Source organism: Natrix helvetica (assembly GCF_964273705.1).
Source record: "Natrix helvetica genome assembly, chromosome: 1".
In the NCBI taxonomy this organism is placed as follows: domain Eukaryota; kingdom Metazoa; phylum Chordata; class Lepidosauria; order Squamata; family Natricidae; genus Natrix; species Natrix helvetica.
The window spans coordinates 240,526,735-240,549,470 of NC_138548.1; the positions used below are offsets into that span (position 1 = coordinate 240,526,735).

Sequence of the window (22,736 nt, forward strand, 5' to 3'; positions counted from 1 at the left end):
TTGAACTACTGTCGTCACTGGAAACATGGCAGCCACTTCTGGCATTGTGCCACGTGGCCGTGTGATGAACTGCTCTGTTCTGCTTCCTCAACATGGTCTGTGCAGTGCTGTGAAAAACTCTGGGGCCTTGAGGCTTTATACCATGCAGCTGGGGTGACTGTGGTTTCTAGGGGTATCTATGGTTTTGGTTTTGTATTGTACTCAGTGGCTTCTTGCAGAGCTGCAGCTCCCCACAGCTACAACATGGCAAGCAGCCCTAGAGCTGTGCTGTTTTGGGACCGCTTGCCACACCTCAAGGCATGATTAGGACATCCAAAATGGCAGAAATGGGAAAGGAAATTGGTGGATGGGGGGGAATTGGAAACAGACATTTACCTTACCAAGGCTTTGCACTGGGAGGAATGAAGGCCAGAATGGATTGGATTGGGGAGGATCCCTGGTTAATGATGACAAGGATTGCTGTCACTAAACAAGGCAGTCATGTGATGTGCTTTATAACCTCACCGCTCAATGACAGAAATTTAGGTCCCAATTACTATCATCACTCAAAAACTACCTTGCTTTCATTATAGCTAGTCCTTGACTTAACAACAATTGATTTAGTGACTTACAATAGCACTGAAAGTGACTTATGACCATTTTTCACACTTACGACCTTTGCAGCATCCCCATGGTCATGTGTTCAAAATTTAGATGCTTGGCAACTGACTCATACTTATGATGGTTGCAGTGTCCCAGGATCATGTAATTACTTTTTGCAACCTTCTGACATGCAAAATTAATGGGAAGCCAGAGTAATTTAATAACCATATTACTAACTTAACAGCAGCAGTGATTCACTTAACAACTGTGGCAAGAAAAGTCATAAAATTGGGCAAAATTCACTTAAGTGTTTTGCTTAGCTACATAAATTTTGGACTTAATTGTGGTCATAGGTTGGAGACTACCTGTATTTATACTAAAATCAATTAGATCTATGATATTTAAATATATCTTTTCTAATCCATACTTGTATGTGAAATCCTCAAGAGTTTATTTCTAGAATATGGAAAGAATACAATTTAGTTATCTTTAGAAGAATGTCCTTGTTATGTTTCAGGATTGGTCTCTGTAATAATTCTAATTGGACAAGCAAGAAGGAATGCTTAGTACTGACAAAATGGTCCGGTTGCATCACATTTGTGATCTACCCAGGTGGTTTCCATCAAGTAAAGTCAATGGGGGAAGCTGGATGAATTAACCACCATGTGATTCACTTAAAAATGCAGTGACTCGCTTAATGATAGCAGCAACAAAAAAAAAGTTGTAAAATTGGGCAAACTAATTGGGTTAATGAGCACATTGCTTAGTAATGGTAGTTCTGGTCCAGATTGTGGTTGTAGGCTGAAGACCAACTGTAGCTGATGTTGTTTTACAGAAACCTTTAAAGAATAATTTCTCATTGCTCAACTGCTTTAGTATGCAGTTTGGAAATCACTGGGAGGTATTTAAATATATCTTAATGTAACCTAATATTTTAAAAAGGTTCCTGCTACTCAGTTGGTAGAATAAGGTTTACATTTATAAAATGAAACTCAGTTTTACTTTTTTTCCCCACTAGAATATATAATGTATTTTGGGTGTAGATCCAAGAAAATCTGCTGCAGCAGTTAGAGCTGAATTGGGAATTCACAGAATTCATGCGCTATCCAAAATTAGAGCATGTAACTACTGGTGCAAAGTCAATGAAATGGAGATTGATAGACTCCCCAAGTTATGTCTATTAGAGCAAATAAAATTACATTCACAAATCTCCTGGGTCACCAAACTAACAAATTTTGTAACAAGCTGTGGCCTTCCTGTCTCTTGTGTAACAAGAGAACAACTTAAAAAAAGAGCTGCCCAAAGAATTAAGGATATAGAAGCACAAAATGGTATAGGTATCCTTAGTAAGGTGGGTAACTTGAAATGGCTGAGTAAATACAAACATACTTTCCAAGTAGACAGCTATTTGAAGTTACAACTGCCGAAACATCTTAGGGAGATAATTACGCGAGCAAGATTCGAACAGCTTGACACAATGGTCAGATATGGGAGATTCCATTCTATACCCTATAATGAGCGTGTCTGCATTTGCAGAGCGGCAGAAGTAGAAGACCTGGCTCACATCATATTTGATTGTGGCTTGTGTAAGGGGTGAGAGACAGGTATCTTGGTCTGTATACAAACAAATGACCCATTGGGATCCCACATCAAAACAATTTACCTTATGTGCGGCCGGAACTGGAAAATAACATTTAACACAGCACAGTACTTGAACAACATGGTTCGGTTGAGATCTACATATGTGGGACTGGTTGGAGTAAATTGCAGGGGTGACACCTAAATATAATTTTACAATATTTTATCAATATCTTAAATTATTGTATTGTATTCCAATTTCATTTTAGACTGTATTTTATTCCAATTCCATTTTATATTGCTTTTATCAAATTTTAGTAATAATTTGTTTCTGGAACTTTGCACTTTGATATGGCCCAAGGGCTAATCAATAAAGACTCAATGTCAATATAATTAAATTTAATTAAACAAATTAAACCTATTAATGAAACTAATTAAATTGGACTAATTAAAAAGCAAGCAAAAGAAAGAGGTAACCATGGGAAAACATGCAATATGCAAAAATCTATTGTAGAATCCATTTTAAGCACTCTTTTTTGCAATAAACAAGATTACAGCCTATTTTTAGCTGTTTGTGGGATGAAACTGTGAATGTTCACCCTTTCAGTGAGATGGAAGAATATCTGCCTTTATTCTGACTATACTGTATTATCAACAAAAACATTGCGAATTAAAGCAACTTTCTCATTGTTAAGTTGGCTTCATGAGCTACTGTTCTAATCTAGATAACACCTTAAATTTACCACGCTGACTGCTCTTTCTTGGACTGTTTAAAACATTGCCAATTCTATACCATTGTGGAAAGGGGAAAAAAGCATTTTAAAAAGCCCACGTATCCTTTGGGAATGGACCTTTTATCACCAAAAATTTAGCTGGCCCTAAAATAAAGCAAAGCAAAACAAAACAAAACAGACTCTCTGGTAATATTTATCAACTTAAAAGAAACCGGTGACTTTGAAGGAATACAGATAAAGAAGAAAAACGCGGGCAGCCTAGTTCCCTCATGATTTCACATTAAAAAAAATGGAAGCCTGGAAAGGCCTCAGTGGCTTTTGTCATTAACAACCCCTTTTCCCTGGAGGAAAAGGCAGCTCTCTTTTGTTTCAGAATATAAAGTGTTTATTTCCTCTACTGAAAATTCCATCTCACTTCACTCCAAATACACACATAGCAAACGTATAATATACCTTTGAATAATTTATCCCAACCTCTCCCAACTTATTTCTAGTTTATGTCTCCTGAGGTGCAGCAAGGCTTGACTTTATAAACAAGAGGAGGAAGGCTCTGAATTTTCAGATTTCCTTAAAAAGCACTTTATTATGCTGAACTCTAAATTGTTCCAACATTGTACATTTTCATTTCCACTGTATCAGAATGAAATCAGAATTATAATGGCTAAAGTTGGTCATCATCTTTCACACCAAGTTTTGACAGCTATGATTGATTCTTGTTTTCCTTTTGGGAAGCTGATGCAGTTCTGCAAACATCCACTTGCATTTTGGAGAATAATTATATACAGGTGGAACTCGAAAAATTAGAATATCGTGCAAAAGTTCATTTATTTCAGTAATGCAACTTAAAAGGTGAAACTAATATATGAGATAGACTCATTACATGCAAAGCAAGATAGTTCAAGCCGTGATTTGTCATAATTGTGATGATTATGGCTTACAGCTCATGAAAACCCCAAATCCACAATCTCAGAAAATTAGAATGTTGTGAAAAGGTGCAATATTCTAGGCTCAAGGTGTCCCACTCTAATTAGCTAATTAAGCCATAACACCTGCAAAGGGTTCCTGAGCCTTTAAATGATTTCTCAGTCTGGTTCAGTAGGACTCATAATCATGGGAAAGACTGCTGACCTGACAGTTGTGCAGAAAACTATCATTGACACCCTCCATATGGAGGGTGGTAATTGCAAAAGAAGTTGGATGTTCGCAAAGTGCTGTATCAAAGCACATTAATAGAAAGTTATGTGGAAGGAAAAAGTGTGGAAGAAAAAGGTGCACAAGCAGCAGGGATGACCGCAGCCTGGAGAGGATTATCAGGAAAAGGCCATTCAAAAGTGTTGGGAACTTTCACAAGGAGTGGACTGAGGCTGGAGTCAGTGCATCAAGAGCCATCACACACATACGGATCCTGGACATGGGCTTCAAATGTCATATTCCTCTTGTCAAGGCGCTCCTGAACAACAAACAACGTCAGAAGCGTCTTACCTGGGCTAAAGAAAAACAGACCTGGTCTGTTGCTCAGTGGTCCAAAGTTCTCTTTTCTGATGAGAGCAACTTTTGCATCTCATTTGGAAACCAAGGACCCAGAGTATGGAGGAAGAATGGAGAGGCACACACTGCAAGATGCTTGAAGTCCAGTGTGAAGTTTCCATAGTCTGTGTTGATTTGGGGAGCCATGTCATCTGCTGGTGTTGGTCCACTGTGCTTCATTAAGTCCAGGGTCAATGCAGCAGTCTACCAAGAGATTTTGGAACCCTTCATGCTTCCTTCCGCAGACGAGCTTTATGGGGATGCTGACTTCATTTTCCAGCAGGACTTGGCACCTGCCCACACTGCCAAAAGCACCAAAACCTGGTTCAATGACTGGGATTACTGTGCTTGATTGGCCAGCAAACTCGCCTGACGTGAACCCCATAGAGAATCTATGGGGCATTGCCAAGAGAAAGAAGAGAGACATGAGACCGAACAATGCAGAAGAGCTGAAGGCCGCTATTGAAGCATCCTGGTCTTCCATAACACCTCAGCAGTGCCACAGGCTGATAGCTTCCATGCCACGCCTCATTGAGGCAGTAATTGCTGCAAAAGGGGCCCAAACCAAGTACTGAGTACATATGCATGCTTATACTTCTCAAAGGTCTGATATTGTTCTATGTACAATTCTTGTTTCATTGATTGCATGTAATATTCTAATTTTCTGAGATAGTGGATTTGGGGTTTTCATGAGCTGTAAGCCATAATCATCACAATTATGACAAATAAATGGAGTTTTGCACGATATTCTAATTTTTTGAGTTTCACCTGTAAATGGTTGCCTTGTGTTTTCTATAAATTGCCCTTCTGAAAACTATAAAAGATGCACTTTTTCCTATAAAAATGAGCATGTAATTGCTGCATTTTGTAACCATTAATGGCCTAATGATATAGATTTCTAAAAGTGTTAACATTTTAATCTGTAGGAGCATATTGGGTAAGTTATTACTATGTGTACTCTTTCTTGAATTATAAATCAATGCTCTGTTCTGTTCCATTTGACTTTTTCAAATTTCTTTCCTTGAGCTGGCCGATTGCACTAATTTAATAATCAACCAATTCGGGCAAGACTGAATTTTGTGGGCATGCAGAGGTTGCCAATTTATATTGTAAAGGTACAGTCACGAATTAATATAATGGAATTTGTAAACAAGGGTTTCAGCAGTGAGCATGAAGCATTAGTTAATTAAATGATTTTTTTCTATGGGTTTCACAAGATTGATGATAAGTACTAACTTATAATTCAAGAAGGAAATAACTTTATAGAGGAAAATTAACTTGCTCCTTGCACCAAAATATTCCTTTCTGTTGCTACAGTGAGCACTGTCCTAGAGCAGGAAGGAAGAGAAGATGGCAGAGCTAGCGGGGTGATCAATTAAGTATGCATGTTGGGTGTCATCATCTTTCTTCTGTCCTGTCCTGTTGGCAGTGAGTTAAATTCTTTCTGTTGGGACCAGTTTGCTTCAGTTGAGCCTCCTTAAGAGACTCATGCTCTGAGCAATCAATTTATTTGTAATTCATCCTACTTTGCCTAGAATATTGAGTAACATCATTACAGTAACATTACAACATCATTTCTGTAGGGAGGTTATCTCCAACATCATGCTTGTTTAACATATGTGAGGCTCTCAGGCTGAACAGGCTCCTTCAGATCTTCAATTTTTCACAATCAACAATAAGAAGAATCTGTCTTGCACAGGTGGTCTTTGATTTATGACCATATTTGAAACCAAGCTTCCATTGCTGAGCAATGAGGCCATTGCGTGAGTTGCATCCAATTTTATGTGCTTTTTTTGCCATGGTCATTAAGTGACTCACTACAGTTAAGAGAATCCAGTTTCTCTCATTAGAAGGTTGCAAATGGCAATCATGTAACCTCAGGATGCTGCAACTGCCATAAATACATGCTGGTTGCCAAGGGCCTGAATTTGGCTCTTGTGATGGTCGTAAGTGTGATAATTAGTGTAAATCACTTTTTCAGCACTCTCTTTAATTGTTAATCAAATAATTGTTAAATAAATGGTTGTAAGTTGAGAACTTCCTGAATGTGTGTGGATAGTTGGATAGTTGGATGGATGGACAGATGTATAAAATTAATAAGGGGACTATGATCATAGCATCTGGCATACCATAGCTGATCCTCAAAAGCTAAGCCCGGTTTTGGGCTAGTAGGCCTCCCTGCAACCTCCGGAGAACAAAAACGGGCCATGGGGGGAGTGCTGCACCCCCCTGCCTCCATGCATGCACACGTGACCCCCCCCGGGCCCCTTTTTTGGGCTCAGTAGACCTCCCTGCAGCCTCCTGGGACCCAAAATGGGCTGCGGGGGAGCGCACCCCCTGCCCCCACGCATGCCTCTGCGTAGTAGAGACCCAAAAATCAGCTGGGCAGCAGAAAGCGCACATGCATACGTGATGGAGCTGAGCTGGGGCAATGGTAAAGTTAAAAAGTCAAAGTAATAAATTATGCAAGGTTGAGTTTTGGGCTGAGTTTAAATTAATACAATTTCTAAAGATTTTAATTACTATGTTTCAACATGCAAATTTTGCAGAGCAAAAAAATAAATTTAGGCACTGAAGGAAAAATGTATTCCTAAAAGCATGTTACGGCATGTCTTCCACAGCTGGAGCATTACAGTGATTATATCTAAACAAGGCTTTTCCATCGTCATTTTAATCTGGCAGCTAGCATTTAATCTGGTCTCTGTTACATTGGCAAATGACTATCTGTTTGTTTGAATTTTTTTTCCTGCGGCTGAATGACAGAGCATTTGTTCAATAAATGACAACATAAGCCTACATTAACAAACAATTTTATATATTTTTCCAAATGGAATGAATCTGGTAGCGAATAATCTTCAAGAACAGAATAAACCAATACAATAAATTTGTAGAACAAGCAACTCTATATTGTCAGTGTTGAAGAAATCAATGGGGCCCCAACAAACCATTAAATCTAAACGTAGCTGATTTGTATGAAACGGAGAGAAAGAAATTTGCTTTGGGCAAACACACAAAATATCTTATCCTATTTAGGCAGATACAAATGCACACACAAAGAAGGTGAAATGATTCCCTTATAAACCCCTCAAAGGGGACTTCCGTAATTATTCATGAGGTTAAATGAAACTCAAATCAAGTGGAAAAACATTAAAACATTTCACAGCATATGCACATTCCTTTGGTCCACTCACAAATGAGTGGCACAATCATGCTTTTCTTTTCACAAAAGCTACTGAAACACAGCTAAAAAGACAATGGTTCCTAGCTGTGTGAAAGGATCAAGAGCTACACAGGAGAGAGAAATGAAATGACAAATTCCACTAGCACTGAAGACAGGACACTGAAGCAATTGAAAATGGCATGGCCAAGTTTAAATGTTAATCCTACAACAGATTCACGCAGCTTAAGTAAAGGCATTTACATCACCAAGGTGGGGGACTCTATTCAAAGCACCCAATGTTCAAAGAATCCAGACACCGGCACAGTCATTTCACTGTTTCACTGACCGAGTGCCACAATTTACAAAACTTAAGCATCATTCAAAGCCAGCAAAGGACTCTACACCGTGGGTAAAAGGCAAATAAATATGCACTATACATGCAGAAATGCCCACATAAATGAGTTACTCAGAAGGCTATTAGTACAGGTAGTTCTCCACTTATGACCACAATTGAGCCCAAAATTTCTGTTGCTAAGCGAGGCATTTGTTGGCTTCCCTCCATTTGATGACCTTTCTTGCCACAGTTGTTAAGTGAATGACTGAAGTTGTTAAGTTAATAATAAGGTTGTTAAGTGAATCTGGCTTCCCCATTGACTTTGCTGTCAGAAGGTGATCACATGACCCTGAGCCACTGCAACAGTCGTAAATAGTGGCCAAGCGTCTGCATTTTTATCACATGACCATGGCAATGCGGCAATGGTTGTAAGTGTGAAAAATGGTCATAAGTCACTTTTTTCAGTGCCATTGTAACTTTGAACAATCACTAAATGAACTGTTGTAAGTCAAGGACTACCTAGAATCATTCAACTTTGTAATAAATACAGGGAAGCTATATTTATAATAGAGATTTATTTTTTTACTATATATTAAAGATCAAGTAAAAGAAACATAAGTTATAGGTCATGTACCATGATTAAGTATAGCTTTAGGTAGTTAATTAATTACATCACTGTTTTAGATCCTCCTGCCTAACTTCTCATTATCAGGATTGCAAGTAATAGATCCATTGCAAGCAAAAACTCTGAGGCAGGTGGATTCCTCAAATAATAGCTTTATTGGAAATATCAAATTGGCACATAGCTGGTGAAAACCAACTCTGAGGGTCCCCTTGGTTTTCACCTACCGTATTTTTCAGAGTATAAGACACACCCTTTTTCCTCAAAAGAGGCTGAAAATTTGGGTGCGTCTTATACACTGAATACAGCGTATTTTTGCCTCCTGAAGCCCCACCCCCTTCACCAAAATGGCCGTGGCTACCCTTATGGAGGCTTTCAGAGAGCTCCTGGGGGCTGGGGAGGGCAGAAATGAGCAAAAAACAGGCCGTTTTTGCCCCCCCCCCCCCAGCTCCCAGCAGCACTCTGTAGGCCTCCATAAGGCTATGCATGCAATGCCGTTTTTTTGCTCATTTTTGCCCCCCCCCAGAGCACTCGGTAAGCCCCCCCCCACAGCTATTCATGCCTTTGTTTTGGAAAAAAACGGGCCAGTTTTTACGAAAAACGGGCTGGTTTTGGGAGGTTTGCAGAGTGCAAAAACTTTTTTTTTGAAAGCTCTTTAACTGATAGATGAGAATTACATTGATCAAGTGCTGTGCCAGCAGAAACAAAGTCTTAGGTGCTGCAAATTGTCAGCGATTTCCTTCTCCAGCATATGGATAAATACACCTGGAAATATCTACCTACCTACCTACTCTCTCTCTCTCTCTCTCCCTACCTAACTACGGTATTTCTCTCTCTCTCTCTCTCTCTCTCTCTCTCTCTCTCTCTCCCTCTACCTACCTACCTTCTCTCCCTACCTACCTACTGTATTTCTCTCTCTCTCTCTCCCTCTACCTACCTAGCTACTTTCTCTCTCCCTACCTACCTACTGTATTTCTCTCTCCCCCCCTCTATCTACCTACGTACCTACCTACTCTCTCCCTCCCTACCTATCTACTATATTTCTCTCTCTATTTCTCTCTCTCTCTATCCCTCTACCTACCAACCTACTTACACACACACACACACACACTCTCCCTATCTACTGTATTTCTCTCTCTCTCTCTCTCTCTCTCTCTCTCTCTCTCTCTCTCTTTCTATTTCTCTCTCTCCCTATCCCTCTACCTACCTACCTACACACACCCTTTCCCCCTACCTACCTACTGTATTTCTCTCTCTCTCTCTATTTCTCTCTCTCTATCCATCTACCTACCAACCTACCTACTCTCTCTCCCTAACAATGAAAACTAAATAACTCCCAGTGCGGCTCACAAGCAATAACATTAAAAACAAGAAAAATGCAATAAAGGAAGAACAAATGAAGAATGGCAGAGAAGACAGTGGACAGGAACGAAAAAGAAACAAATCACACAATCCAAGGGTTTCAGTCTCCTTGCCAAAGCCCTGGGCAAAAAGCCAGGTCTTCAGGGCCCTTTGAAACACCAGTAACTTAGGGACCATCCAGATCTTGGGGGAAGTCTCGTTTGAGAAGGCAAGCATGGTTACAGAAAAGGAGTCCTGATAGATAGCAAATAAACCAGACACAGGCAGTATAACAATAATAAATAATGTCATTACATTTATTATAGCCACCCACTCCAGCAGATTCTGGAGCCTTAAGCCTTCTTTTAATTGTCAGTGAACTTTTACTTTTATCATTTTTGAAAATGATTAAATAAGAAGTACCCAGAATGTTCTCCTTCAGACCAACTTCTGTTTATTTTTCCAACTGGGAGTTTTCTTACAGCTAGTTTAAAGCACCATTCCCTTTTCTCTGTACAGGTAAAAAAAATCACGGCTGTGAAAAAATTGTTTTGATCCAACTCCATCTTGGCTCTGTACTTGCATTTGATACTGAATTAAACCTTAACTAGCAGAGGTGCCAATATACCACTTTCTTGTCTCCCTTCCCTTTGGGAGTCTTCTCTTTTGACAGCCTCATCTGGCTAGTGTGAAACATACAAATCGGGATGATGTAACAAGGAAGTGTGCAGGTACTGCACCTTCTCTGACGCTGTTTGTTCTTTGTACCATTTCACTAGCACATATCCATCTGGGCCATTTGCTCCCCCTCCTTCTTCCTCATTTTATCTTTGGAGGCTCCTAATTCTTAGGAAGATTCTGGTGGAAGGCAAAAATTACTAGTTTGCATTAAGAAAAATCATTAAAATTGACAAAGAATCTATGGGCATTTGGAAATATTTCTCCCTTTTTGGGTTCCTCCATTTTATACTCACTCCCGTGTATCTCTTCTCTATGGTTTACTGCAATGAATGCTGTGTTTGCCTGCAGCAAGGGAATGGGGTGAAGTGCAAGAGAAAGTAAAGGGAGTTGGGAAAACCAATGAGCTTTTATACAACTCAGTATCTAATAGCTGTAGTTATATAAAGGTAGAGGAAGGAACAGTGAAAAATATTGGGCCTGTTTTATCTGATGGGCAGGTATCGTCACCCAGAGATCACAGATCATTTGATGTTATCAGATAGCATAAATTTTATACACCTTGTTGCTCTGGTGGAGTCAGTTGGTTTAAGCAGGAAAAACTAATTCAAATGCATGGTGATGACAAAAGATATACATTCTGACCAGGACCTAAGTGAAGTATCATTTGAATGAAGGACATCATCACTGCTGAGGCATATGCCAATTTAAATTGCAAGTGGGAAAAGAGTCATTGCTATAGCAGCCCTCACATGTTGTGCTTGTTGTTATTTCACCCACTACTTTTCATCACAGGAAATCCTAACCAAAGGCTTCCTGAAAATGCAAGCATACTAAGTGCCTTCAAAACCTTTTACCTACTGTCTTAGTCACCTTTTAGAATATTACAGGTTCATACAAACTCTATTCTGTGGACCCTGCTAAGTTGTTGTGGCATACTGTGTTAACTGGGAGACAGCAGAGAGGCCTCAATTCATACAGAAACTTGCTGGGTTCATTAAACGTTTGCCAGTTGGTAATTTGTCAAGAGAACCTGTACAAAAATTGTACAATCTGTATATGTGTATACATATACGCACGCACATACACACACACACACACACACACACGTCTGTCTGTCTGTCTGTCTGTCTGTCTGTCTGTCTGTCTACACATACATACAATATCAATCCCATGTTAAAAAAAGAGTACATGGCGTGAGATGAATATTTGGGACAATTCTGCATTGTTTTTGCTTAAGAGATAAGAGCCATTTCTGATGCATTACTGAGCCAGTCCATACTGAGATTTACATTAAGTGCTCTGGACCATTTCTCAAATAGTCTCTAAAAGCATTCGTCTGAAAGCAGATGAGCAACATTCAGCTTCTTAAACAAGACATGCCGTGGCTCAAGACCAGCTGACATTTAGATCCTTCGCACTGAAATGTCTCTACTGCATAGCAGATGAGTGAAAAACATTCTGTACATGCATTCAAAATAAAGGTGATGGAAATGTTTTGATTACCCTTTTCTTTAAAGACAAGCCTGCTTAACTTGTAGGGACAACTACACTTTTAAAAAATGTAATATGTATAATTAACTACCACTGTACTTTGGAGTAAGGTCAGTTAATGCAGTGGGACTTATTTCTGGGTACATTTCTCTTTAAATGTGCTGTTTAATAGAAAGGGGAACAGATTTTATGATGAATCAAAGTGCTTTGAGTTGCTATGTGGCTTATAATTCATCACCAACCTAGTAATCAAAAAAATTCAGAGGAGATTCAGGTAGCAATAATGTTAAATGACAACAGTTTTTGAAAATTCTGCTGGGTATCAGCACTCGGAGTTGTTTGTTAGTCTGGTACAAAGTAAGGTGAAGAACAGACTAATATCTCATGTCAAGATTGAATCACTTTACTTATTTCAAACTCTAATGCTTTTCAACATGCCAATGAAGGGTAGGGGGAGGGAAGGGGGAAATGGAATGCTGAGAAGGTATGCAGAGATCACGAGAGCATAGAAACCATCAAGGTCACCACTGCAAGTACTTGAAAAAGAGATGGACTGTTCCCATAACAAAAGGATATCTCATAATTGGACAATGTGATTACCAAATGGTGGGAAGCTATGGTTTAACATGACAAACATTTGCGTGGGAAAACCAGAGCAGGTTTTGTTTCTTTAGTATCAATAGAGTGTATCCAATGAAATTTTACTTTTGGGTGTTTCCTTGTTTCGGGTTCATTAGTTGGACAGCTGACATTTCAATTCTACAGCCATCTTTATGAATTCGTCAGTAGCTAACAAAATGAATAGAGCCAGGATATTCAGATTCTCACCCCCCCCCTTCCCTCCCCTTTTTGGTTTCTGGAAGGATTTTGGAGATTTTCACTAAAACATATTAAGCCTATTTAGAGATATTGTATTTCTCATTGGAAATCACAATATGTGGATCAGAGGGGGGTAGGTTGCCCCCACTTATTTTCCAGTGGTGTTAGGTTGCCCTCACTTGTTTTAGAGCAGCATATAGTTTCCTTCCTGCCAACCTAGCAGTTCAAAATCAAGCAAATGCAAGTAGATAAATAGATACCACTTCACTGGGAAGGTAGCAGCATTCTGGACATCTAGGGATATAGTCATAGTGGCCATATGACCACAGAAGTGTCTTCGGACAACGCCTGCTCCCTCGGCTAAGAAACGAAGATGAGCATCACCCCCTAGAATCGGAGAAAACTGGACAGGGGAAACTTTACCTGTAGCTTTAAATAGTTTTCAGGGAACAACTTACCACATGGCATGCATATAAGTTGGAGGTAGACGGGGGCTGCTGACAGGTGTGCAGTTATAAGACCTCATTATTCTTTCTGCCAGCAAAAAGTTTCGAAAGAGGCTTGCTACTAGAAGATCCTGTCTGAAGAGCTTTTGGAAAAGATCTGCAAAAACAAACAAAAAACTCACAAAGGATGTACCAAAAGGAAAAGCATCCACGAAGAAAGTGGCTGCTGGTGCTGGAATTAGAACATTCCAACATGAAGTACTGTAAAATTATGTATTTGTTTAATTTATATAGCTATCCATATCACCTTTGTGACTCTGGGTAGCTTATGGGTAAAACATAAAGTGTTTTATGGTATAATGTGTGCAGATTTGGATGCACATGTAATTCCTTTTGTCACTGCATTTTGCATTAACTTAAGCCTCTCAATATGTTTCAAGGGCAGCCCCATAAAGAGTGCATTACAGTAATTTATACAGGGAATGATCAGGGCAGGAGTAACTAAGTGTAGTGTCTCCTGATCCAGGAATGGATATAACTGGCGTACAACTTGAACCTGTGCAAAGGGCCTTCTAGTTGCAACTGCCACCTGCTCTTTGAGCAGGAATTCTGCATCCTGAAGGACCCCAAATTTTCCATCTGGTTTGCCTGGGGAAGAGCAGCCCCATCCCAAAACAAAGATGGTAAATTCCTGGATCCAGGTGGCCCCCAAACCCAAAGTCACTCAGTCTTGCCTGGGTTAAGCTGAAGCCTGTTCATCCCCATTCAAATCCCTACTGCCTCCAAACTCTCGCCAGAGGTTGTCAAAAAGCACAGCCAATGCTACCTCAGTCCCATACCCAGACATGAAACCTGATTGAAAGACGTCTAGATTTAATCCAGGACCCACTGAAGCTGTTGCACAACCACATTCTCAACAATTCTCCCTAAAAAAAGGGAAGATTGGATATTGGATGAAAATTGTCCATAATGGTTGGGTCCAGCAATGACTTCTTGAGGAGAAGGAAGATCAATGCCTCTTTAAAAGGTACTGGCACCACTCCTTTTCTCAGAGATGAATTTATTACCACCGAGACCCAACAACATGTCACTTCCCTGGAAGCTTTTACTAACCAGGAAGGGCATGGATCTAATAAACAGGTGCCTGCGCTCACAGTCTTAAGAACAGTGCTTGCTTCCTCAGGCCCAAAAAGGTTTGAATCCTTCCAGATAACATGACAAGAGTGTCTCTGGCACGTCCGAAGGACCTGCATCACCGCTGGCATCCAGCTGGCATTGAACCCGAGCAATTTTGTCTGACAGATACTCTGCACACTCCACTATGTTATATATGAACTTTTAAATACATCAATGTATGTATAACTAGCTGAGTTTTCAATTAAGACATTTCCCCCCTTTACAAAAGTAAGGTAATTCAAGCTGGGACGATAATACATATGTAAGCTGCAGTCGCTATCAAGCACTGAGATTTGCCCTTCCCACACGCACACACAATACATGTGAACTGCTTAAAGTGCCCTTGTAAGAAAACATGTACAGCAAGATGAATTGAGCCTGAATGGCAACAGGAGAAGAATTAAACAGGAACCAGTAGATCAAATTGTTTAAATTCGTTGATCGTATCTCCAAGGTAATATGGCTAACATGCTGACCTAGTAGGAAGGAATAAATGATGAGAAGGAATAAATAATAAGAAGGGGCACCAGATCCCAAATGGGTTTATTGAAAGCCTTCCAACGTCGTGCTGTAATTGACACTGCGTCTGCCTTTGCCTTTATCTTGCTTTTGCAATGTAGTAGGCCAAAGGTATATAAGATATGGTATTGCTATTGCTTAGCAAAGTGCCAATGCTGTACTATGTCATTCATGAGAAATAAAATTATGTTGTATTGTCAAAGTGATAAGTGATCACATGCCAAGCAACGTCCTAAACTCCTTGAGCGACTTCATCTTAAAGAAAACAGAACAATCATTTCGGAGGGGGGGGGGGGGATGAAAGATGGGGACCAAACATGGTGATTCAGAGCTTTTGATGCTGTAAAGCAGGAGTGTCAAACTTGCGTCGTCATGTGACATATCACAACTTTCCCCCCCTTTGCTAAACCGGGTGTGGGCGTGGCCAGCACATGACACAGCAGGCCCACAGGCCATGGGTTTGACAGCCCTGCTATAAAGGGATAAGATTTGTCTCAGTCTATTTTCCTAAACTAGTTTTTCTCCTCTTTTTTATTTCTTGGTTCTCACTGCATCCTTTCTCCCCTTCTCATTAGAAATTAGTTTTCTACTCCTGCCCTCTTCTATTATGATCAAGCTTTGTATATTACCAGTAATTCTGTGCACTTATCTGTCATAGTCTTTACCTCTGGGTAGGACGTTCCATGCAATTGTATCCGTGATGGCTGTAAAAATCCAATTCAATTCTCCTAGAGGCGTTCTCCTGTCATTGAGCCTCCCAGGAATTCTACAAGAAATAATGAAATTTTATCATTAAATAGAAACATACTGAAGCAATGTTCATAATGGCAAAAAATACCTTTCCAATAAAAATATAAGCTCTTATTCTTCTTAGTAATAAATGATAAAAAGGAAGTATTATGCATATTACTTGGTTGCACTGGTTTTTACTGGACTAAAAAGACTCAAATATTTAGTTTCATCAAGTATATAAAAATACTAGACAACAATAAAGGCCTTGCATAATTCAGAATAAGTGCTAATAAGCAAACAGGGGAATACTTTTTATATGTTTTTTTTCCTCCTAATATTATAGTAAGGATGAATTACATGCTAAATCACTGATTATATTGACTAATAAACTGTTGAATCTTTTTGAAAATGAGCATCTTGGGAAGTAAGGGAACACTGAATAAATTGTATAATGAGGCTTTTTTAGAATGCAAAATATAGAAAAGACTGTATCACTAATCTAAAAAGCAACCTCATAAGGAATATAGCAATAAAAGATTATAATATAAACCCATTCTTCCAATTTTCCAGTTATGAGGATATTGGAAAAAGAAATATAATATTTTCTTCTGAAGTAAAAATTCAGTTTAAATAGAAAACATTAAGACTGCTATTTGAAGTCAGCAAAGAAATTGTTCATTTTGTGTTTAGTAATTGCACCTCACTTCACAGGAAGCCATCAACGTGTGCCCTCTTTCTCTTAAATTTCAATGGGTATTTATTTTATATACTTGAGAAAACAAGTGTCACTAATCAGTTCCCAGCATGATGGCTTCCAAAGTAATTGCCTTTAACCCTTGCTGTTCACATGAGGCGTGGCAGAAACTGAATCAACACAGATTCAGACCTGAGAATCTGTGCTAAGAAATCAGTTCAAGTCTATGAACATTAAAATATTTACCCTCCCTCGTCAGTTATATAAAATTGAAAATGGTTCATGTCATATTTCTTGGCTGATAAAGCCCACAGTGATTCTGCAGTTACTGTGCTTAAGATTAGATGGAATATGTTCATTAATAGGATCTCCAACTCAGTGTTTTAAAAACATGCATTCTAGGCAAGTCACTTCTATATGTCAAAAAGTCTATGTTCTCTGCAAATCTCTTGTGCGTGTCACCTGCAAATGGATGGAAGATCCCTATTGAGAGAGAAAAATAGTAATTAGTCTTATTCTGTCCAAGAGAAAACAATAGAGGTACTCCTCAATTTACAACCACAATCCTTGATTGTTCAGCAAAGTGGTCATTAAGTGATATGGCCTATGATTCCCCATGGGACTACTTCACTCAACGACTGCAACCCTGGCACTTGGGATTGAGGTTGTTCAGTGAACACAGTTCCAGATGAGGAGCATGGGATGTCTTGGGGGTAGGGGAGATCCTGGGAGACTCCACCCAGGAGCTGAAAATCCTCCCTGTCAAAATCCATGGGCATCCCAAGGCTGCTGTCACCCCATAAGGCACCCCTTTCCTTACTATGCTGCCCCCTCCCCTTAGGCATCTGGGGTAAGCCCAGCACAAACTGTGCGTAAGAATCACCCTGCTCAGGAGCTGAAAATCCTCTCTGCCAAAATCCAAGCAGCATGGTACTGAAGGTTGCTGAGAAGTCAAGAAGAGCAAGAATGGATGTACTGTCACCTCCATCCTGTTCTTGCCGTAGGTCATCAAAAAGTACAGTCAGTGCTGTCTAAATCCCAAACCCAGGGCTGAAACCCATCTGAAAGGGGTTCAGATAATCTGTCTCATTGAGGACCCTCTGAAGCTATTGCACTAAAAAGGGAAGATTGGACACTGGATGAAAATTTTCCAGAATGACTGGGTCCAGGGTTAGCTTCCTGAAGAGAGGGAGGACCAGCATCAAGTAAATACAGTGACTTAAGGCATGAGCCCGTAATCTTTGGGCAAACATACAGGATTTGGAGATTAATCTATGAGAATTTTTACAAAATAACTACTACCAAGTAAATAGGATGAGGAGATTGCTGGGTGCCAAGGAACGTTTTAGTGGACACTCTGTTACCCTTGGGCACCACATGAGATACCCAGGAATCAAAGGATATCATCTGCCTCTGGTCCTTGCAGTTCAGTTGGGGTTTAAGGACAGAGTTTCTACTGTTCTAGACCAAGATGTCAGGAATATATCTAGATATAAAGCGTGTTACTCCCTCATCATCATTTTTAAAACAAAAAGCCCTTTTACATTCAATGCCAGATTTTCCCAGCTGGGCTTCTATAGAACCCCTGGTTTTCACGAGAGATCACTCCTGAGGAGGGGAGGTGTCTGCGAGAAATTGTGACTGAAAACAAAATAAACATTTTCTGAACTTTGCACAATGCTAGCACTTGCAGTGGTGGGAGTTTTTACATGCTGTAACTCATTTTACTAATCATGCTATCTTGAACTGTAGATATAATTTTAATGTAGACCTGAAAATTATTTCAAGGGTTCCTCCAGGGTAAAAAAAAAGGTGGAGAAAGGCTGCCTCTACGCAAAGTAACTCAGACTAGATATATGTATCTTGAATATCTAAAAACAAGCAACTCTTCAGGGAGAGAGAAGCCACTTAATACATTTTTAACATATTTTCACAGTATGTTTTTGAAGGTTGTTGATCTAACTATTTCCCGAACACCATAAACTGTGAGATTACTTGCTGTTTGTATGAATTAACTGCTGATCATGTCTGTTGCACAGTTCAATTAGTATAACAGATATAATTCTGGTCGTTTTCAAATAGCTACCTACCTATAATCCTTGCTACTGGCCATATTCGTTGGGACTGATCTAGAGCCCAAAACATTTTGAGACAATCTGGTTATCTGCTGTTACAATTTACAAATCACTGTTCCACAGAAGCTTCTAATTATCAAATGGGATCACATTTCCCGCTAATCTTATAAAAATCAACAGTTTTTCCTATGGGATCATTCATCAAAAGACACCCCTAGTGATTTGTGTGGAATGAAATGATTGAAATGGAACAATCTCCTTTGTTCCAATGAATAGGGGATACTTTGCGCTTTTAATATCTCCAGTGATCCATTTTTTTCCATGGTCTATCAAACAATTCCACTTTTGGAACTAAATTCTTCTTTGTAGGAACGGTTGTGGTGAAGAATCAAAACTAACTAAATTAATGCAAAAAAATTGACCATATTAATACTCAGGACTCAGTTTGGAGCTAATACGACATAGCTGGCAACATTTCAAGTAAGATAAGCTGTAATGAAAATCACTAAAGCATGCATTCAAACCATTTAAGAAGTGCAAATGCAGAGGTGGAAATATAAATCTATCTCATTACAATCATACACACTACAATGACTCTTTTGAAAATGTAATAAAAAGTAGACACAAGACTATCCTAAAACGTTGCAACTTAAAGTGATATAGCCAAACAGTTGCATACACATCTCTTTATACGTTACATATGCTATCACAGTACTATAATCAATGCACCTATTCCCAGAATAAACCTACCAAACAACAGTCAAACATGCTCTTCAAATTTACATGGATGTGAGTTTCATGCCACTTCAGTCCAGCCAACTCTAACAGCTGTCAGAATATAATTAACAACATACAAGAATAATGTTTTAAAAAATCACAATAATTCCAAACTCTTTAAAACTACAGCATCATCTCTTATCATCAGGAAACATTCCAAGCACACAACTGCTTTGTTCCTCCAAGACTTTGAAACGCTGAGCTCTTCACAAGTTTCTTGAATACTGATATGCCCGTTTTGGCACACATTAGGAGCGCTATAGCTAATACCCAGCTTCTGTATGACAAAACAGTTTTCAAGGTTCTACTTTTTATTTTTTTATTTTAACTTGCTGCGGTTTTTGGCCTTTTCTCCAAACCGTCTCTCTTTTATCGTTACAACAAATCCCTATTTCTCAGGATGCTACTTATACTTCCTTTTACTAGCTGCCCTAACTCTGAGCTTCTTACTTCCAGCTTTCCTATCCTTTGGGATCTCTTGGCAGTGTTCAGCCTTTTTCCAATGCTGTCCATAGAAGCTATATTAGTTTTCAGTTTAAATAAACTGGTAACTATTTTTTTCCCCCACTGAAGACTGACAGTTAGAATACTTGTAAATATTTCATGCCATTATTCCATTTCAGCTAATCTTGCCAGAGCCTTTACTGTCACCAGTGCAACACAACATAGACATTTAAGAACAGTTCACCGAGTTTTAAAAAAAGGTTAAAAATTTAAAAAAAGTGCAGCATATTTCATCTTTTGGATTCTAGGTTTTTTTGCTGGGTCTGTGGTAGATATAGTGGCAACTCAACAATGCATGCAGCTCTATCAATTGTCTGTTATCATATTTGATGTCCAAAACCTAACACTGCCTTTGAAACACACTATAGTTATCCGATTTTATTCCTGACCATCAATTAATATTGACAGGTAGAAGATATTTTGACATATTTCAATCTTTCAAAGAAAGAAAAACTGGGTCTCATTTTCTTTCATGTGACTATTTGTCTCCCAAAAATACACTAAAGATGTGCATTTTTTTAAAGTTATTTACAATAGTTGCAAGCCAATTACCAAGCAAGTCTGAAAAAAAAACCCAAACAAAATACACCAGTCAAGAATATGACAATTAATTAGATGGTCAACTAATTATTGGAAAAAAGGCACTTTATTTTTATCTGGAAAATTTTGGGTACATAAGACCTAGGAAAATAAGTAGATAATATGGTTCAAGCCGTAAGGAAAATGATACTCCCTATTTGCTTCTTCCACCAACTACTACTGGCAGCCTGCCCTATGGACTGCTGTGGCATAAGAATTAGAGAAATGCAGGGTCACTAAACAGCTTGCGTCAGGTATTACAGACAGCTGAAAATCTAGTTGTTTTTAATGACTCACTCTAATCTTGTGGAAGCACCTGACATTGACAAAAGTCACATTTTCTCTCTTTATCTGAATCCTAATTGTAAATTTATACAAGCTGTCTAATACTAAATGTCCTACCCAACAAATGTATAATTTCCAGCACAGAGGATTTAATAAATCTTTAGCAAATATGCTTATCTAATTCCCTAATCATTTGCACAATCCCCTAGCAGTTTCTCTTATAACTACCATCGGGGATTTTAATCAGTGGGAACATTGGTAAATGACAACAGACCCTGCGGCTGGTAGGCCTTAGGAAGCCTTTGGAGTAGTCAGGCCTGGTAGAAAGATGAGCAACTTGTTCCCACTTAAGAAAGAAAGAAGAAGCACTTTAAGCCCCAGATGCAGCAACAGACGTCCAGCAATGAGGAACACACATTCTAGGCTAGGATTCTGCTTCCGCCCATATCGTCAGCTCTGATACATACCTTGAACAAGAGCACTCAGACATAAAAGCTCAACTGGGCATTACACGGTAGTGAAATACAGACTTGTTATCCCTACCATCTAAGGTCAACCTAGAGCAGGGGTCTTCAACTTTGGCAACTTTAAGACTTGTGGACTTCAACTCCCAGAATTCCTCAGCCAGTTAGCCAAGGTTAGAGACCCCTGACCTAGAGCACAGGTGTCAACCTCGTAGCGTCACATTACTGTCACATGACATTTTGCGATGTTTTCCCCATTGGCGGAGCTGGGGCCTATGTGTGACGCATCCAGCCCATGTGACGCTAGTTTGACACCCCCGACGTAAGTAATCCTATCTGGAATCATGGAAAACTACTGTGCCAGTCTTTATATTCAAAATCCATAGGACATATTCCCATATTTTTCTTTTGACATATAGGCTTGCCTGGTGTTTTCACTTTTTTCAGTACCAGAAAGTTCTCCTCCACTCTTAATTTTGTGCCCTTTTTCGCTGCTTCCGGATATTTTGAACTCCATCCCAGCACGTATACAGGAAGTCCTTAACTTACAACCCACAACTTAGCCCCAAATTTCTGTTGCTAAGTGACATCCGTTAATTGAATGTTCCCCTATTTTACTACCTTTCCACAGTTGTCAAGTGAATCACTGCAGTTGTTAAGTTAGTAGCATGGCTGTGAAGTGACTCTGTTGTCTCATTGACTTCGTTTGTCAGAAGGTTGCAAAAGGGGATCATTCAACCCTGGGACAATGTAACTGTCAAAAATCTGATTTATTTTAAAAAAACCAAATCTTTGGTTTGATATTATTATTACCAGGATCATGCCTATAGTGAAAGCAGAATTTCTCTTCCTGATATTCATTACTTTGCTTCTCTTGTTCTCCTTCTTCCTCCTATTTTCCCTACAACAGGGGTGTCCAAACTTGGCAACTTTAAGACTTGTGGACTTCAACTCCCAGAATTCCCCAGCCAGTTGAAGTCCACAAGTCTTAAAGTTGCCAAGTTTGGACACCCCTGCCCTACAACAACATATCTGTGTTGTTGTAGGGACAATAGCCTTGCCTGAAAGCCAGCTGGATTATTTTGAACCGTTTCCTCTCTCTAAGCCCAAACATCAGATTTGGCTGAGAGAGAGGAATGGTTCAAAATAATCCAGCTGGCTTTCAGGCAGGGCTAGAACTCACAGTCTCCTGGTTTTTAGCCTGGTGCCTTAACCACTAGACCAGAACAATAATTCCATAAAGTAGAAGGGAGTTAATGTGGGTACAAATTTTAAAAATGCTACCCTGTTTTCCCAAAAATAAGACCTTCCCGGACAATCAGCCCAATCAGGCTTCTGAGCGCATGCGCTAAAATAAGCCCACCCCGAAAATATTGCTACACAGCAGCAGCCATGATGTGACCACACTCAGCACCTCCTGCACCTCAGAAATAATAAGTGCTCCCTGAAAATAAGGTCAAGTGCTTATTTCGGGGGTCAAAAGAAAATAAGACCCTGTCTTATTTTTGGGGAAACACGGTGGTTAAATATCAAAATCTGTCCAAAGATTATATTTCGCAACAGCCCATCATTTTCTGTAACAACTAAGTGCACAGTTCCAATTAAAAATGGTTTGA

The 22,736-nt window shown here is 39.4% G+C and overlaps 1 protein-coding gene across 3 annotated transcripts in view; it reads right to left on the bottom strand.

Annotated features, from left to right (window-relative positions):
• Positions 1 to 22,736, bottom strand: part of RPTOR (regulatory associated protein of MTOR complex 1) — a 423,475-nt gene that overhangs the window by 166,736 nt on the left and 234,003 nt on the right. For all 3 annotated transcript variants that reach the window (XR_014174604.1, XR_014174605.1, XM_081944023.1), the window contains exons 8-9: positions 15,676 to 15,776; positions 13,328 to 13,472 (exon numbers count right to left, since the gene is read on the bottom strand). Coding sequence is in view for 1 of the 3 variants with exons in the window: in XM_081944023.1 (XP_081800149.1) it covers positions 13,328 to 13,472; positions 15,676 to 15,776 (246 nt within the window). In the remaining 2 variants the exon portion in view is untranslated. The remainder of the gene's footprint in view (positions 1 to 13,327; positions 13,473 to 15,675; positions 15,777 to 22,736) is intronic.